Source organism: Phyllostomus hastatus, unplaced genomic scaffold, assembly GCF_019186645.2.
Source record: "Phyllostomus hastatus isolate PE091 unplaced genomic scaffold, TTU_PhHast_1.1 phas_contig_17, whole genome shotgun sequence".
Classification (NCBI taxonomy): Eukaryota; Metazoa; Chordata; class Mammalia; order Chiroptera; family Phyllostomidae; genus Phyllostomus; species Phyllostomus hastatus.
Window position 1 is genome coordinate 23,619,913 of NW_025333664.1, and position 15,832 is coordinate 23,635,744.

At 45.7% G+C, this 15,832-nt stretch overlaps 1 protein-coding gene across 2 annotated transcripts in view; it reads left to right on the forward strand.

Moving 5' to 3' along the window:
* The window catches only part of TMC2 (transmembrane channel like 2), a 62,832-nt gene that overhangs the window by 39,337 nt on the left and 7,663 nt on the right, over positions 1-15,832 (forward strand). For both annotated transcript variants that reach the window (XM_045832593.1, XM_045832592.1), the window contains exons 16-20: positions 552-619; positions 1,414-1,653; positions 9,000-9,125; positions 12,201-12,279; positions 13,151-13,265. In XM_045832593.1, the coding sequence (XP_045688549.1) occupies positions 552-619; positions 1,414-1,653; positions 9,000-9,125; positions 12,201-12,279; positions 13,151-13,265 (628 nt within the window). The remainder of the gene's footprint in view (positions 1-551; positions 620-1,413; positions 1,654-8,999; positions 9,126-12,200; positions 12,280-13,150; positions 13,266-15,832) is intronic.

The following is a 15,832-nucleotide window of genomic DNA, read 5'->3' on the forward strand; positions in this document are numbered from 1 at the left end:
ACGCTTCACAAATCTCCCAAACTCTGAAAATCAGAGTTAGACTGAAAATATTCACCAGGCAGAGCTCTTCCTCTCCATGATGCTCTCAGACCAGAGGAAGATGAGAAGGAGAAAAGAGAAGCAGAGCAGTGATCTATTTATTTTGTGTTTTTTTTTAAGCTTTCGTTTGACTTCTCATTTAATTATTTGCACATCATTCTCTTTATTAGAGTTACTCCTTGATTATAATTTCAAGGTAGATTTCTGACAAGAGCATTGATAAAATGTTCTCTTGGGGACGAGGGTACTCCCAAGAGCACACAGTCAGCCCACAGGCCCTAAAAGATAAAAACTCATTTTTTTCCTTGAAAAAAGTTTCAACTTTGAGAACTTCAAAGCATGTCTTTAAAACTTGAAAACACGTTAAAGAAGCAACACCCAGAATCTAAGTTTCCCTCTGGCCACCGGAGCGGGCCCTTTGGGACGGAGCAGCCTTGGCTTGGCCAGTGGGCTGGTGGCAGGGTCTGGATGACACCATCTAACGTGCCTTCTCTCTCTCTGTGTTTCTCAAGCCTTCATATGCTGAGTTTGACATTAGTGGGAACGTGCTCGGTTTGATCTTCAACCAAGGAATGATCTGGTGAGTTACCCAGCGTGTCTGGCATCACTTCATTCGGGGAGTCACAAATTAGAATCCCAGGCTTGGCCTCCTGGTTAGCTGGAGAGAGGCTGGAAAAAATCATCTGGCCTGTCCACGCTCCCTTCCGTCACACAAAAACTGGACAACAGGACTAGATGAGAACCAGGACAGTGTCTGCCCCACCCTTGGGCTGCCATTGCTATAGGGAGGGAAGGAGAGGTACAGAGAAGGAAAACAGAAAGAAGAGGGGAGGCAGAAGGAGGAGAGAGGGAAGCAGGAAGAAAGGGAAAAGTAGGGAAGGATGGAAAGGAAAGAAAAAAGGAGGAGGGAGGGAGGGAAAAAAGGAGAGACAAAAAAGACAAATGAACTGAGGGACCCCCTCCTTTGAGAAGGGAGTTCCAGGAGGTCGCACGACTTCAGCTGAAACTTTCAAGATGCCAATGGCTGGATGCAAGTCAATATCCAACTCTCTTCATTTAAGAACTTTTCAAATACTTTTCTGGGCAGCAGTGTTACTTTAGGGAAACCATGAAGAAACCGGCAGAAGGCCGTGGAACTTGCTAGACGCCTGGTGGTGAGGCAGTGATGCTTGGAGTGTCTCCTTCTCCTGAGGAATTAATGTCTATGATTTGGTGATAAATGTCCTGGTTAAAGGGGAAGCCTCTTCCCTTGGGACCTTCAGAGAAAGCAGTGACACCTCATGGCCCTAACCCATCAATCCCATTTCCTCCTGTCATCCTTCCCTCGCCTCTCCCGCTGCCAGCCAACGGGGTATGTCATTTCTGCCCCTCCAGGATGGGCTCCTTTTATGCCCCGGGACTGGTGGGCATCAACGTGCTGCGCCTGCTGACCTCCATGTACTTCCAGTGCTGGGCAGTGATGAGCAGTAACGTTCCCCACGAACGTGTGTTCAAAGCCTCACGATCCAACAACTTCTACATGGGCCTCCTGCTGCTGGTGCTCTTCCTCAGCCTCCTGCCGGTGGCCTACACCATCATGTCTCTGCCACCCTCCTTCGACTGCGGGCCATTCAGGTGCATTAGAGAGGCTCCCCCCAACCCCCGGCAGTCTGCTCAGAGAGCCCTGGCTCAGAATTCCAGTTCTGGTGTCACCTCAGCCTGCAAAAGGCCAAGGTGCTTTGGGCAAATTCTTAGTGCTGCTCAGTTTTCTACAGGATGGAAATGCAGGGTGCAGCAGAAGTAATGCCTGCTTGAGTGTGGTTGGTAGGGTATGTGAATGTCTCGCATAAGGCAGACAACAATTTGAACATTTCACCTAAAATGTCATACGGTGTGCTCAAGTGTGATATTGTTATGTTACAGAATGACATGCTTATGATTATGTAATCAAAGGGACATTATTTGTGTTAGACCCAGTCTTTTATGCATGCATGATCCAATACGGTAGCCACCAGCCACATAGCTGTTGGATACTTGAAATGAGGACCAAATAATTGACTTTCCAGTTTTCTTTCATTTGAATCCATTTTAATTTAAATAACCCTGTGTGGCTAATGGCTACCATAGTGGACAGCACAGTTCTAACCTTTTAGCATATAGATAAGCTGCTGCCCTGGATTACCTTACCGTAGGATGAGTAACGTAATGGGGGTGGGGAGTGAGGGGGATATTCTGAAGATAAAATGACCGTATATGGACAAATGCCATTCAAATGTGAAGCAGCTACTGAGACTCTTGACTGGGTCCCCACAATCTCTGAAGAATTTGTCAGTGCTGTAGGTTCAGGGGATAAGTCAGACTAGTTTAGGAGACTGGATATTGTATAAAGCAATAATTTTGTAAGATAGATTAAGAGGTAATGTGCATCTACCATTCTCTTTCCAAATGTGGGACCCTCTGGAAACAAAGCCCTCTCTCTACTCCACAAAAAGGGGTCTGTGGTTAAAGCTGTTTGGAACATGCTACCCCCTTTATGTGCCACCTTCTCACTGAGAAATGCTTGATGCATGCTCCTTCACTGAAGGCTTGAAAGAATTGTGCAGTAAGGTGAGGTGTGCAAGCCAATGATTTCATCTTTATTGGCCACAAACCCTTTCTTCACATACACCCATCCAGGGCCAGGAGAGAGCCGACCCTGCACTTGCACGACCCTAAGAGTGAATACCTCCCTTAAATTGTGCACCCCAGGGCCTCACCTGCCCCACTCTAGCCCCTGCCCTGGCTCCTAGTATGGATCAGCTCACTTTGGGAAATGCTGATCTGGCACTTCTCAGTTTATAAGAGACTTGGCTAGGCAAAGCCCTGTGGTCAGTGCCCACGGTGAGTGCCATGGAAGCTCAGAGGAGGCATTAGCAGAGTGCCCACAGCAGACTGTCATCTGGATGAACCGAGGTTCAGGCAGAAGGAAAGCAGAGCTAGATCTAGAGTGAAAGAACATGCTGGGCTGCAGAAGGCCTGGAATGCCAGGCTGAAGGGAGAGCCACATGGTACAAGTTGGGGGAGCCTTCCTGAGCAAGGGTCAGGCGGCCTGGGCTCTGGGTGCAAATGCCAGGGCCCCTTTGCTCAGGCTGCCCACCTGTCCCAGGCAGGAGGCCAGTGGGTGGGCCTGTGCCAAGCCTGGCCCCCACCCCTGCTCCATCGCTAGCCTGAGAGGCCCTGACAGCCTCCGCCCAGACAGCAGGGGAGGGACCTGAAAATGGAACTCAGAATGCAATGTGGTTGCCACCTCCCTCCTACCACTCTTCTGATCAAAATCCATCAGCAGCTGGAACGTTCATTCCTTAGATATTTTCACAGCTGTCCTCTCCCTTCCTTCAGGTCTTTGCTCAAAGGTCACCTTTTCAGTGAGGCTGTCCCTGGAGACCCTGACTAAAATGTCACACACACACACACTTAAATTTGTTTCTGCTTACAGCTCCTTATGAACAGTGTGCCATTCCTTCTGCCTATTTATTTTGTTTGTTGTATGTCTCCCCCACCAGGACATAAGCTCCACGAGGATGTGATCTTTGCTTCCTTTTCACTGCTTTACAGCCACTCTCTAGAATAGAACCCCTTGTTGACAGTCAGTGCTTAAACTAGAGCCCTCGCCTTGCAGAAATTCCCTTTGGTGTGGAAGGACTTAGTGTTTGGGTCAAATCCAGACAGGCAGCATTAATGAGTGACGGGCAGCCATGCACAGCATATAGTTAAACGTAGGGACTGGTAAACTGTAGCCCACGGACCAGGGCAGACCAGCACCTGCAAACACAGTGTTATTGGAGCATACCACCCTTGTTTGCTTACACATAAGCTATGGCTGCTTTCTTGCCACAACAGCACTTCCAAGAGAGAACTTCTGGCTCACAAAACCTAAAATCTGTATTGTCTAGCCCTTTTAAAAAAAATCTCCAACCCTCTGATTTAGAGCATAGGCTCTAGAGCCAGCTCTGTCATTTGCCAGCTGGGTCATCTGGAGCAAGTTACTTAGCTTCCTAAACCAAGTTCATTGCTATAAGACAGAAATAATAGGAAGGTCTGCCTCACAGGGTTGTTTTGAGGATTTAGTGTGTTATTAATTGTACAGTACTTAGAGGAGTGTGCCAATCCATAGTAAGGCATATACACAAGTTTGTTGAGTCCGAGCCCTGCCTCAGTCGGGAGTAGCTGGTACGCCTAACAGTGCTGTCAGGTGGGCGGTATTATCTGCAGCAGGGATCGGCTGACCTTTTCTGAAAAAAGCCTGACAATAAAGAATTTAGGCTTTGGGGATCAAGAGACAAAAACAGACTATTATGTAGATACTTATGTAACAGGAAAGAAACAAATGAACACAAAGTTTTAATTGACAAAATGCAAATTATGATAATAATAGAGTATAAATTTTTGTAAGACAGGTCTACCAATGAAAGAATAGAATTATTTTTGAGGGGAGGAGGTGGTAATATTTTAACTGCTAGAAGCTCAAAGTTACTGTTACTTATCATCAAAGGTTAAGTTCACGGCCCAGTTCACCACCTTTGCTACTTGGGCCCATCACTGTACCGGATGTGGCAACACATCTACCACCACAGAAAAAAAAATGCCAGAGACCCTCACTACTTATTGCTTAGCCATTGAACTGCTGAGCTGTGACAAGTCAAGATGTTCAGCTTTTATTTTAACAAAAATGTACAGATATTACTATGTACAAAATGTACAAAATTACTATGTCATGAGAGCAAATGAGGTTCACCGTTGATTGGCACTGTCAGTCCAGCTGCACGTGGCAGATTCAGGTATTTTCCACAAATTACCGGCAGATGAATGACAGCAAATAATCGTAGTCTGGACACACCTACAATTTCACAAGCTCTATAAATTCGTCCAGCTAATCCTTCTTCTTTTTGCCATGTATTTTGTTATTTGTTATTATATTGTTTTAATTTTTCAACTAGAGTTGACATGCAGGATAGTTTATATTAGTTCCAGGTGCACAGCATAGTGGTCGGTCTACATGCATTGTGATCATTGTCGGCTGTAGCGCATCGTAGGAGATTCCACTTCATTCAGTTGTCCTGAACTCGTGTTTTCTCGGTTTCCTTGAGAAAATGTCACCCATATTTGTTCCACACAAAATATTCACAGAAGGTAATTCTCTATTCACTTCAAACTTGGCATTAACTCCTCAAGTAGACACCTGAGCGGCATCAGCACCATCTACTGACTCGCCAAAAACCAAGGGAAACCAAGGGAGATCGTTTGCCTTGTTTTTGAGTAGGACGTTGCTCTCACTGACCTCAACAATTCAAGCATCTGCTCTTACTGGAAACTCCGAAAGTCTTAAACATGTTTATTTTCTCTGGATACATTTCTTTAGCTCCTGCCATCAAACATGATTTAATTTCTTCAGCACTGGTCAGTGAGGAACATGACTTTGGAAACTGGAGAGAAGAGACCTTTGTTGTATAGAGACAGACACCTAGGTGGATATACCCTACAGCTGTATGGAGAGCTGAAACTATAAATGATGAACTTAGTATCTCACTGAGGAGATTTCTAAGCTGAGTATTGAAGGTGCAGTCTTGTTTCTTGCTGTTCATACTAAAATATGAGAAGAAAGAGATACACTGAAGAAAGAATTGATAAGCAAAAGGAACCAGGACTGATGGTTTTGAAAAGTCTCAGTCTATCTTGATCACAAAAGACACCAAAAATAGACTCCCTGGAAGGAACACGTGCTCTAAAAAGAAAGCCAGAGGGAACGCCACACAAGATTTGTTCATGCTTCTGAGGAATCAAAGGATCTGAAGATTCGTTTGAACAGAGGGTTCTTTTAAGCATGTGACTCAGACCCTCCCAGTCATCTCAGCAGAAGCCAGAAACAGAGATAGATTTATCCAGGAAGGTCTATGCAGGACCTTCTTGTCTAATGGAGTGAATTCCCACGACTTTCATGGAAGACCCACCAGGCATTTGAGAATGATTTGTGAGCAGCGACACTACCAGCCTGGGCTGAAAGGGACAAAGGAGAGGCGAAATAAAGGAAAGATGTTGGACTCCAAAATTTTTTCAGACAGTTAACAAGCTGATAAAATCTATTTGCCTGAAACACATGCTATTCTTCAAGAAAAAGGAAGGACGACTCTGAGGCAGAGTTCTGGTCCTGGAGGCAGAGATGCAGGTACAGAGGGTGAGCCAAGAGCCCAGAGGGTTATTCTTAGACCTTGGAAACCTAATAGAATTTCAAAACTGTTGGGAACTGGTGATTTCTTTCTCCCTCCAATGTTCTCCCTTTTGGAAGGAGAGTATATTATCTCTTGGCTGACCCATTGTTGTGTTTTGGGAGTAAATAACTTGTTTTCTAGTTTCACAGGTCCACAGATAGAGAGAAATTTTGCCTCAAGGTGGATCCTACCCAGAGTCTCAGCTATACCTGATTTAGATGATGCGATCTGGGACTTGCGAGCTGATGGTATTTAGATGTGATTTTGGTGGATTGACTTTGGGGATGTAGGGACGGTGATGAGCATGTTTTACAGGCACAATGAATGTGAATCCTTGGGGACCAAACAGCAGATGTGGTGGCTGAATAATGGCTCCCCAGGTCCTAATCCATAGAACCTGTGATGTTACCCTCATAAAGCAAAAGTACTTTTGTCAGTGTGATTCAGTTAAGGATCTTGAGATAGGGAGATTATCCAGGCAAGCCCTAAATCACAAGTGTCCTGATAAGCATCCTTAAAATGAAAAATGATGTGGCTGTGGAAGCAAAGAGAGATTCGAAGATTCTATGCTGCTGGCTTTGAAGATGCAGGAAGGAAGGAGCTATAAACCGAGGAATGCAAGGGATGAAGCTCTGGAAGCTGAAGAAAGGCAAGGAGACAGAGTCCTCCCTAGAACCTCCCTCGGGAGGGAGGGCAGCCCTGCCAGCACCTTGGTTTCAGCCCATCGAAACCATTTCAGACTCTTGGCCTCTGGAACTGCAAGAGAATAAATTCATATTGTTTTAAACCACCAGTGTGGTCCTTTGTGACAGCAGGCACTGAAAACTAACGCATCATCTAAAATATCATGATCCAATGACAAAATAGTCTACACTCAGCTGTGACTTAAAAGCATAATATTTGAGGTCCACTTTACTTTTCTTGTTTTTACATGGTGGATATGCACTGGCAATCAAAAAGTAATAATCAAATGCCAGATGATAGTGAGATGCACAGCACGTGGAATGCAGTCATGTTATAACTGCATCACTGCAGCATGTGCTGTGCTGCCCAGCCGTGCTGAGCTCTGCAGTGGTCTCGGACACAACCGTTCCCGTCTGCTGGCAGAGCACAAAAGCAGCCAGAGACAATGTGCAAATGGATGATGGTGGCTGTGCCCTAAGAACACTTTATTTACGGGCACTGAATTTGAATTTCATACTTCTACTCTTATGGGTCACAAAAATATGATCCTTCTTTTGATATCTTTCCAACCATTTAAAAACACAAAAGCCATTCTGAGCCCTTACGCCATATAAAAGCAGGTAGCAAGACAAGTTTGGTCCCAGGGCCATTATTTACTAACCCTTTTACAGAAGAGATGAAAAATGAAGCTTCTAGCTGTGACATTTCAGAGGGTACCTATAATTTGACAGCACTCATACTCAATGTGTTATAGGAATTTATAACAATCCTCTGAGGGAAACACTATTATTATAATACCATATTATACAGATGTGGAAATGAAGGCCCCGGGATTTTCAGTATCTTGCCCGAGGACATCAAACCTCTAGAGGCAGTACTGTCCAAGACAACTTTCTACATGATGAAAAAAGTCTATACCTGCTCTTTAAATAGAGTAGCTATTAGTAACATGACTATTGAGCACTTGAAATGTGTGACTAAGAAACTGAATTTTCATTTAATTTTAAATAATTTTAATTGCATTTTTTAGAGATTTTATTTATTTATTCTTAAAGAAAGGATAAAGGAGGGATAGAGGGAGAGAAACATCTCTCCCTCTGTGTGTAGCTGCCTCTTGCGTATCCCCAACCGGGGACCCAGCCCACAACCCAGGCATGTGCCCTGATTGGGAATCAAACCAGCAACCTCTTGGTTTGCAGGCGGGTACCCAATCCACTGAGCCACACCACCCAGAACTAATTGCATTCTTAATAGCTGCTTTGGATAGTACAGCTCTAGTGGGGAGAGTAAGGGCATGAATATAGGCCAAAAAGAAAATAAGTAAATTGTCCATGGTGTTTCACAGTTAACAAATGGAGGAGCAGATATTTAGACCAGGAATTTTAAACCCTGAAGTCTGCTCTTTGGCAGCAAAACTACCAGCCAAAAGCCAGCAGTGGGCAGACGTCTCTGGGCAAGCTTTTGTGGAAGTCAGCAGCACAGGATTGTCAAATTAGGAGTACCCTCCAAAATGCTACAGCTAGAAGCTTCATTTTTTTCTTCTGTAAAGTGTGGGTCAGGGGTTCACATTACCCCTGCAAATGGGTTTGAATTACCATCATCCTATCTCCTGGAATTGTAATCTAAAGACTGATTACAGGTGTGTTTGAGAGGCACCGTGAGGTTGTCCATCACATCAGCCTCTGGAGAACTACTTCCGTGCAGGAGAGCTCTGTGCCAGTCTCAGAGCTGCATCAGTCTCCCGTGAGAGTAGGTGAAAGCCCATAAGATGTCAGACACAGGAGACCAATGTAGCCTGAGAAGCTGTGAGGTACTAAGGATGAGAAGCTGGCAAGCCAGGGTGCTGACCCAGCTACAATCCCCAGCTGAAATGGCAGCCCCCTGTGGGGCATTTTTGACTTGCAGTCCATTTGGACCAGAACTCTGGCTCTCCCAAAGCAGTGGTGAAAGGCAGCTTTGGACCTGCTGGAGGGGATGGGGGAGGGGGGCGTGCACACAGTTACGTGCCATGAGAGCTTTGCAGCATGCCATAATGTGTCTTCTTCTTTCCAGTGGGAAAAACAGAATGTATGATGTCATCCAAGAGACCGTTGAAAACGATTTCCCAACCTTCCTGGGCAAGATCTTTGCGTTCCTGGCCAATCCAGGCCTGATCATTCCAGCCATCCTGCTGATGTTGTAAGTTAGCCAAGGCCCATGGCTCTGCCTCATGGAAACCTCCCCTTCGCAGTTCAGACTGACTTAGCAGGTCCTTCTTTCTCACCTTCTTAGTCTGGATTTCCCAGAAGTAGATCCTGAGACAAAGATTCAAATGCAAGTAGGTTTTTGGGTAAGGGGGTAGGGAAGACAGGCAGAAGGGACAGGAAGCTGCTTTATTATCACTGGGATGACTTTAGACCTGCTGGAGAACTCTGGAAAACAATGTGCCTCAGACTAACTCCACTCAAGAGCAAGGGATCTGGGGCATGTGTATACCAGCTCCCATCAGTCCCTGGCTGAGTGCTGCTGGGAATCACAGGAGGAGAACTGTGTCAGTTCACTGCAGGGCAATGTGGTTCAGCTGTGTTCCTGGGTAGAACAGTTTCTATGGAGGGGGCTGCAGGGGGAGCTTCAGGTTCAGTGGTAGATGTACTAGCAGTTGCAAGTCTTTTGGGGAGCACACTGAGAGATAGGGGCCAATGAATATGGGTGGGTGCTGATAGTGTCTGCAACACCCTCCTAACCAGTCACAAGAAATATCAAAGACCTCTGGGGCTCTTAGTCTTGGGGAAGGCTAAGGAGCTGATTCAGCCTGTCCCTGGCAGGGCCCTTCTGACTTCTCCACAGAGCACCCTGTGCCCTAAAACATCTAGTTCATTCATTCATCACTATCCATCTCAAAGACTGAGAAACCCTGAGGGCAGCGGGTGGGTCTGATGATTTCTGTATCCCCAACACCAGCCCCATGCCTGGGGCACAGGAGGCAAACAAGGAATGCTTGAGGAAGGACCAGGGGAAGAAAGGAAAAAGATGTCAGGAAGCTAGAGCCCTGGGTGAGAATTACCATGATCAAAAATAGCCCTGCCAGTGTGGCTCAGTTAGAGTGTCATCCCAGAAACTGAAAGGTTGCAGGTTCAATTCCAGGTCAGGGCACATGCCTAGGTTTTGGGTTTGTTGTACAGAGGCGTGTTTCTCTCCCCCTCTCTCTCCCTCCCTTTCCCTCTCTCTAAAAGTCAATAAGCATGTCCTCAGGTGAGGATTACAAAAACATACTAGTGAAAATATTAGTTTTTTTCTTTATAAAAACCTATTTTCAGCATACATCTTTTAAAATTATAAAATATCCCTAACAGAAAAGCATAACCACATACATATCACAAGACTAGATGTTAACATTAAGCAATATTTGCTCCAGATCTGTCTCTTTTTGAAGAGAAATAAAATGTCACCAATATACTTCAAGCGCTGCCCAACTCTTCTCTCTTCCTCCCTCTCCAAAAGCAACCACTATTGTGATTAGTTTTCATCATTTCCATACTTATTTTGGTACTTTTTATCACATGTGTATGTACCATTGTTTTCTGAGTTTAAGATTTTTTCATGAATGGTTCACACCACATAGCTTTTTTATTCAACATTATGTTTAGGGGATGTACCCATGTGGGTACATGAGCACAGATTTTAACGTCTCTATTGTGTTGCATTGTATGAATGGATAAACCACAGTTTATTCATTTCTCTGCAGACAGAGTTTGGTCATTTCCCCTTTTTTGCCACTGCAAATGTGCCTCGTGTTTATGTCTCCCTGTGAGGGTTTCTCTTAGACCTCCAGGGTCATAGGGACGTGTTTCTTTGTTCTTTTTAGATAGTGCTGAATTGCTCTCCAGAATGGGTAGATTTCCTCACATGCTCAATTTCAAACATCCTCTACTTCTAGTCTAGTCCTGCATGAGGGAGGGCTGACATGATATGACAACCCGGACTGCTCTGTGACTCCCTGAGAAAATTCTGGAACCCAGGCACCAAACCTGACCCTTGTAGCAGCCTCAGGAGAATTGTAGCCACACACGAGCACCTGATCCTCTCTGACCTCCAGTTCCTCCCCAACAAATGGGTTGTTAACTAGGAGAAAGGGCAAGGCCTGGTGGAGACAAGGTGGGGAAACAGACGGTGGTCCCTTACCCACCCTCCCCTCTCTCCTTTGCTTTGGGAAGCTCACAGGACAACCCTCAACCTACTCGTGTGTACATTCTGCTCTGAAGGCAATGTGGCTCCTTCTTTCTGCACGAAGACAGCTTGTTGCAGACTCTACAAAGTGGCTACCTGTGGCCCCACCCTGAGGGGAAGGTTCAGAAGATCCAACTTGGAGTAGCTAAGGCTTGAAATGCGTGGAGAAATGTGACAATTAGGATGAACCTAAGAAGCTCCCAGTCAACAGACTGGCTGAGCATCCGACCCAGGGGCTCCCTCTGTTCTTGGGGGGTACAGTCCAGGTCACAGCCCCCAGCAGCCCCTGTGAAAGAGAAGCCCAGGCTACAGCCTCCAAGGACACCAAGTCCTGAAGTCAGCCAGTGGGGCTGGGGGCTGAGAACCAGCAGCCCAGGACACACAGTCCCATCAGTGCACCCTGCTCGGGGCCCGCCAGGGCGTCTGCAGTTGTGTTTCTGGGCAAACTTAGAGCAGGTACTTAGCAGCTCTGCCTGTCTCCGTACTTGAAGATTGTGCAAGGAGCTGTGGCTTCAAATGTGGGATCTGAGGAGTACTAACTGATGTGCTGACCTTGGGCAAAGAACTTAACTTCTGAGTTCCCGGATCCTCTGTAAAGCTGAGAGTCATCCTTTCTGCCTCATGGAGTTTTGTGCAAACCAGTGAGACATGGTGGTGGGGCGCACATGGCACAGAGCTGGCGTAGGGCAGGTGCCCAGAAAAATCAGTAGCTTCTTCTGCAGACAGGAAACCCTGCTCCTCCCCCACCTTTTCAGATTTCCCAAAAGAGGGATGATACCTTTAGCCAGCTTTTATTGAGCACTCTGAAGGTAGAAATGTGTAGGTCATTTCCATGTTCCATCAAATAGAGAGAGAGCAAGGATGTCCAGAAGACCCTTTTTCCATGTTAAGGGGGTTACTGAGGATGGTAGGACCTCCCTCCACCCTGCCCAGAGGCAAAGCCTTGGCACCTATTCCAGGAAGCCTGCTCTGATTCTTCGGGAAAGGCATCCCACTCTTGCCACTTTCCAGGATGGCAGTACCACATAGCACGCTCTTCTCTTACAGCCTGGCCATCTACTACCTGAACTCAGTTTCCAAAAGCCTTTCCAGAGCTAATGCCCAGCTAAGGAAGAAAATCCAAGCGGTGAGTCTGCCCCAAGTTTCCTTCTGCCACACGTTTCATTCTGGAAGGTAAAAATGAAGTCACGTTTTAGTTTTTTGTTAATTTGCTCTGTGAACCCAGTTGTATACTCTAAATGGCTTTCTTCTAAACCAAAGCCAAAAAGATCTGTGTGACGGGCAGAAGCCTGTAAGATTCAACAGCATGCATTTATAGTCTGCGGCTATTTGGGTATATATAATAATTATTATTTAAATGTTGAGAGGTTGCTGAAGAACAGGTGAAAATCAGTGGATGCAACCAATGTTCGTACATAATAAAGCCAGTACACACAGTAACTCCTAGAGATTAAAAATCCAGTTACTGGTCAAAACCACATGTTGCCTGTGACTCATGGCCTAAGTTTTTGTAAGTTCCCTCCACACACCGGCAGTGTCTCTCAACGTTACCGGACTTCTGACCACTCTTACACTCTCCCACCCCCATCCCCACTGCCTGCAGACGGTAAACCCTCTCTACACCCTGTCTTCCTGGATTCCTCACTGCCTCTGGTGGAACTTATCTCATCTGCCTCACAGCCATTCCCCTCCCTATCCCCACTTCCTTAATCTTACTGGGCTCCTGCCCTGATAAAGAAAACCACTGAACTAGGGGATGGAGGGCTTCCATCCTCCCCAGGCCTGACGCTCCTGCAAATGCAGCACAAACTCGAACTCGAGTCTCTGAGTCTCCGCTGCCCTCACAGTCAGCCATTGAGGACGAATAACAGGCAGTTTAAGGTGGTTCCCAAGAACTGAAGATTGAATCCTCACCCCGTCGAGTTCACCATCCTGGGCTCTGAGACACAAACTCCCGTTTCCCTGACTGAGATCAACCATTAGTTTTTTTCCTGCAGCTCCGTGAGGTTGAGAAGAGCCACAAATCTGTCAAAGGCAGGGCCACAGCCAGAGATTCAGACACAGCTAAAGACAGCTCCAAAAATACCACCCAGCTCCAACTCACCAAAGCAGGTAAGTTGTGTTTCATGATTGGTTACTTTTTACAAGGCCACAGGGAAAGGAGTCAAGAGCATATGTTGCGAAACCAGACAGATCTGGGGTTGAAATCAGAATCTGGATGATCACTAGCTGTGTGAAGTTAGGCCAGTGAAAATACGGATAAGTCACAGTGCCGACCTCATGCGGTGGTGAAAATGAGATGGAGCATGTGTTAAAGAAAAGCGCTTCACAGAACTCCCGGCACAGAGAAGGGCCCGACCGAGGAAAGCGAGCTGGTAGAGGGTGCAGGTGTCTCTGTGGAATGGGGAAGTAGCACCGCTTGTCTTGCAGGGTCGTCGCACTCATTTCTATCCTCCCAGTCTCTCGTGACATCTTCTGGGGTGACTTTTCCTCTCTCTGTTCCTCACAATTTAGTTGTTGTTTCTGAAGTGATTTTTGTCTTCTTCAGTTTCTCTCCTGAATCTGTTAGTTCCCATGTCATAACCTCTTGATGTCTGACTACTTAACCGAACATGGGAACACTACTGGTGTCCATGACAACCCCTTTAAGATGCTCAGTGCCCACTGACATGGGTCGCAGCTGCCTGGGGGTGGGGAAAGTGTTTGTTTTTAGGTTGTTTTGAGTGATTTCTTCAGAAGGAATGGGAGATTTGCATCTAGCAACTGCTATATTTGTATTCTCTTTTAAAAGAAAAGCACTAGAATATTTAGAAATAAAAGGATTAGAAATAACCACATTCAGCCCAAAGAAAGTGTCACAGAGCTTCAGAGGGGACTAAGCAGAAAGTATCTCCACCTTGTGCCGGGGTCCAGCCTTGGTGGGGTCTCAGGGTCCCTGAAGGATGCACGGCTAAGGCGAAGAGACTGAAGCAAGACACCTGGTGGGGTGCCAGAGGACAGCCAGGCTTTTTGAGCCCGACTGACTCACCGAGAAAAATCAATCTTTATTTTTATAGGGGAGGTTATACAACATTCAATGCATAGTGTGATTATTAAAACAGAAATGGTTACCACAGAAATAATTTCTAAAAACACAAATTTTACAAATTAAGCATGTTAAACAAAGAAATAACCAAAAAGTACAGGAAGTCCCACAGATCAACCATATTAAACAAAGGTTATTTTGACCAAGAGGGTCATTAATCAGTTAGCCAACAAAGCTATACAGGCACAAACTTTCAGTTGCCAATTAATAACTAGGTATCTATTAAAATTCTAGGAATTGGTCTAAATTAAAAGGATGCAAGGGGTGATTTGTAGGTATATAAAAATCAACTATTATCCATTTAAGTTAAATTTATCTCGATTAGGTAACTGGATTTTTGCCTAGGTTTTTTGATTTATACATCTTGGGGGGGGCATGTTTTGTGTTCGTTTCCATGTATTGAGATTATTATTCTCAACTAAAACTCCTTGTCTCTATACACTCCTGTCCAGGGTATGGGAGGGGTAGTGGCTCTAATAAATCTTAAGCTTTCAGGTGGTGACTCCCTAAGAAACATTCCTAGCAACAGCTTACTTCAGCGTTCTGGCAGTTGGTCTGCCCATAGTTTAATTTTGTCCTTAACTTCCCAGGTGAGGGAAACAGGCAACATTAGGGTTGCTAGGGGTCTCTATTCTGTGGTCAACAAGTCATTTCGCACAGAATCAGAGGCATCGTGCAGAGTTTTTTGTTATAAAGCACAGGTGTCCCAAAATCTCACCACCTGATGCTAATAGGGACAGGCATACGGGAAGAGATAGACAGGAGATCCGACCACAGTCGCCTCTGCTGTGCAGATGTGTCTCATCCATCCCGACTGTGTCAGGGGTTGGGTGTTGGACGGCCTCCAACAACCTTGGGAGCAAGAAAAGGTCCAACTGAAAAAGACCATCTCTGAAGTGACCCCATTTTCCAAAGACTGTACCTGTTTTGAAATTAAACAGTGCCAGTATGCTGTGATTTTGGCCTTTGGTAATTAAGAGGCACAAGAGATGATTGGTAGTTTAGGGGTTATAATTTTTAGTGCAGAAATGATCATTTATTTCCTGCATTTAGAACATAGGCAGGACTATGAGAAAAAGAAACAAGAATTTTAGCACATAGCAGTATTCCCCTGCAAGATGAAAATCCTCCATCAGTCTATTTTCTGTTCTTCAGACCCATGAGGAAAGGGAGTGGCTGTGGAAACAGGTCAGGAGAAACAGGGCGCCCATATGCTTCCCCAGCAAACATTCTGTGGGTACTAGAGCTATCACGAGTATTCTAGTGCCGTGTCGGTGTTGGAATGGTAACAAGTTACTGTTGACTAGTGACTTGTAACAAGTGAACAAGTGGATGTTGGAAAAAGAGGACAAGGAGTCTGTGTCGGCATAGAACCCATCCCTGGTGAGTCCCCCCAGATCAGGGGAAGACATTTCAAAGCTGCAGACCTCCTTGTCAGTGAGGTCAGCTGCCAGTCCCTCGTGGCCGCACGGGTTGGTTCAGAGGTGAAAGGCAGAAGATTGCCTGACCAGCAGCTCATTCTTGTGAAGCTGGGGACAATATCTGAAATCACCTAATTTTTCCACATAGGTTAGGAAATGGAATAAATGTGATA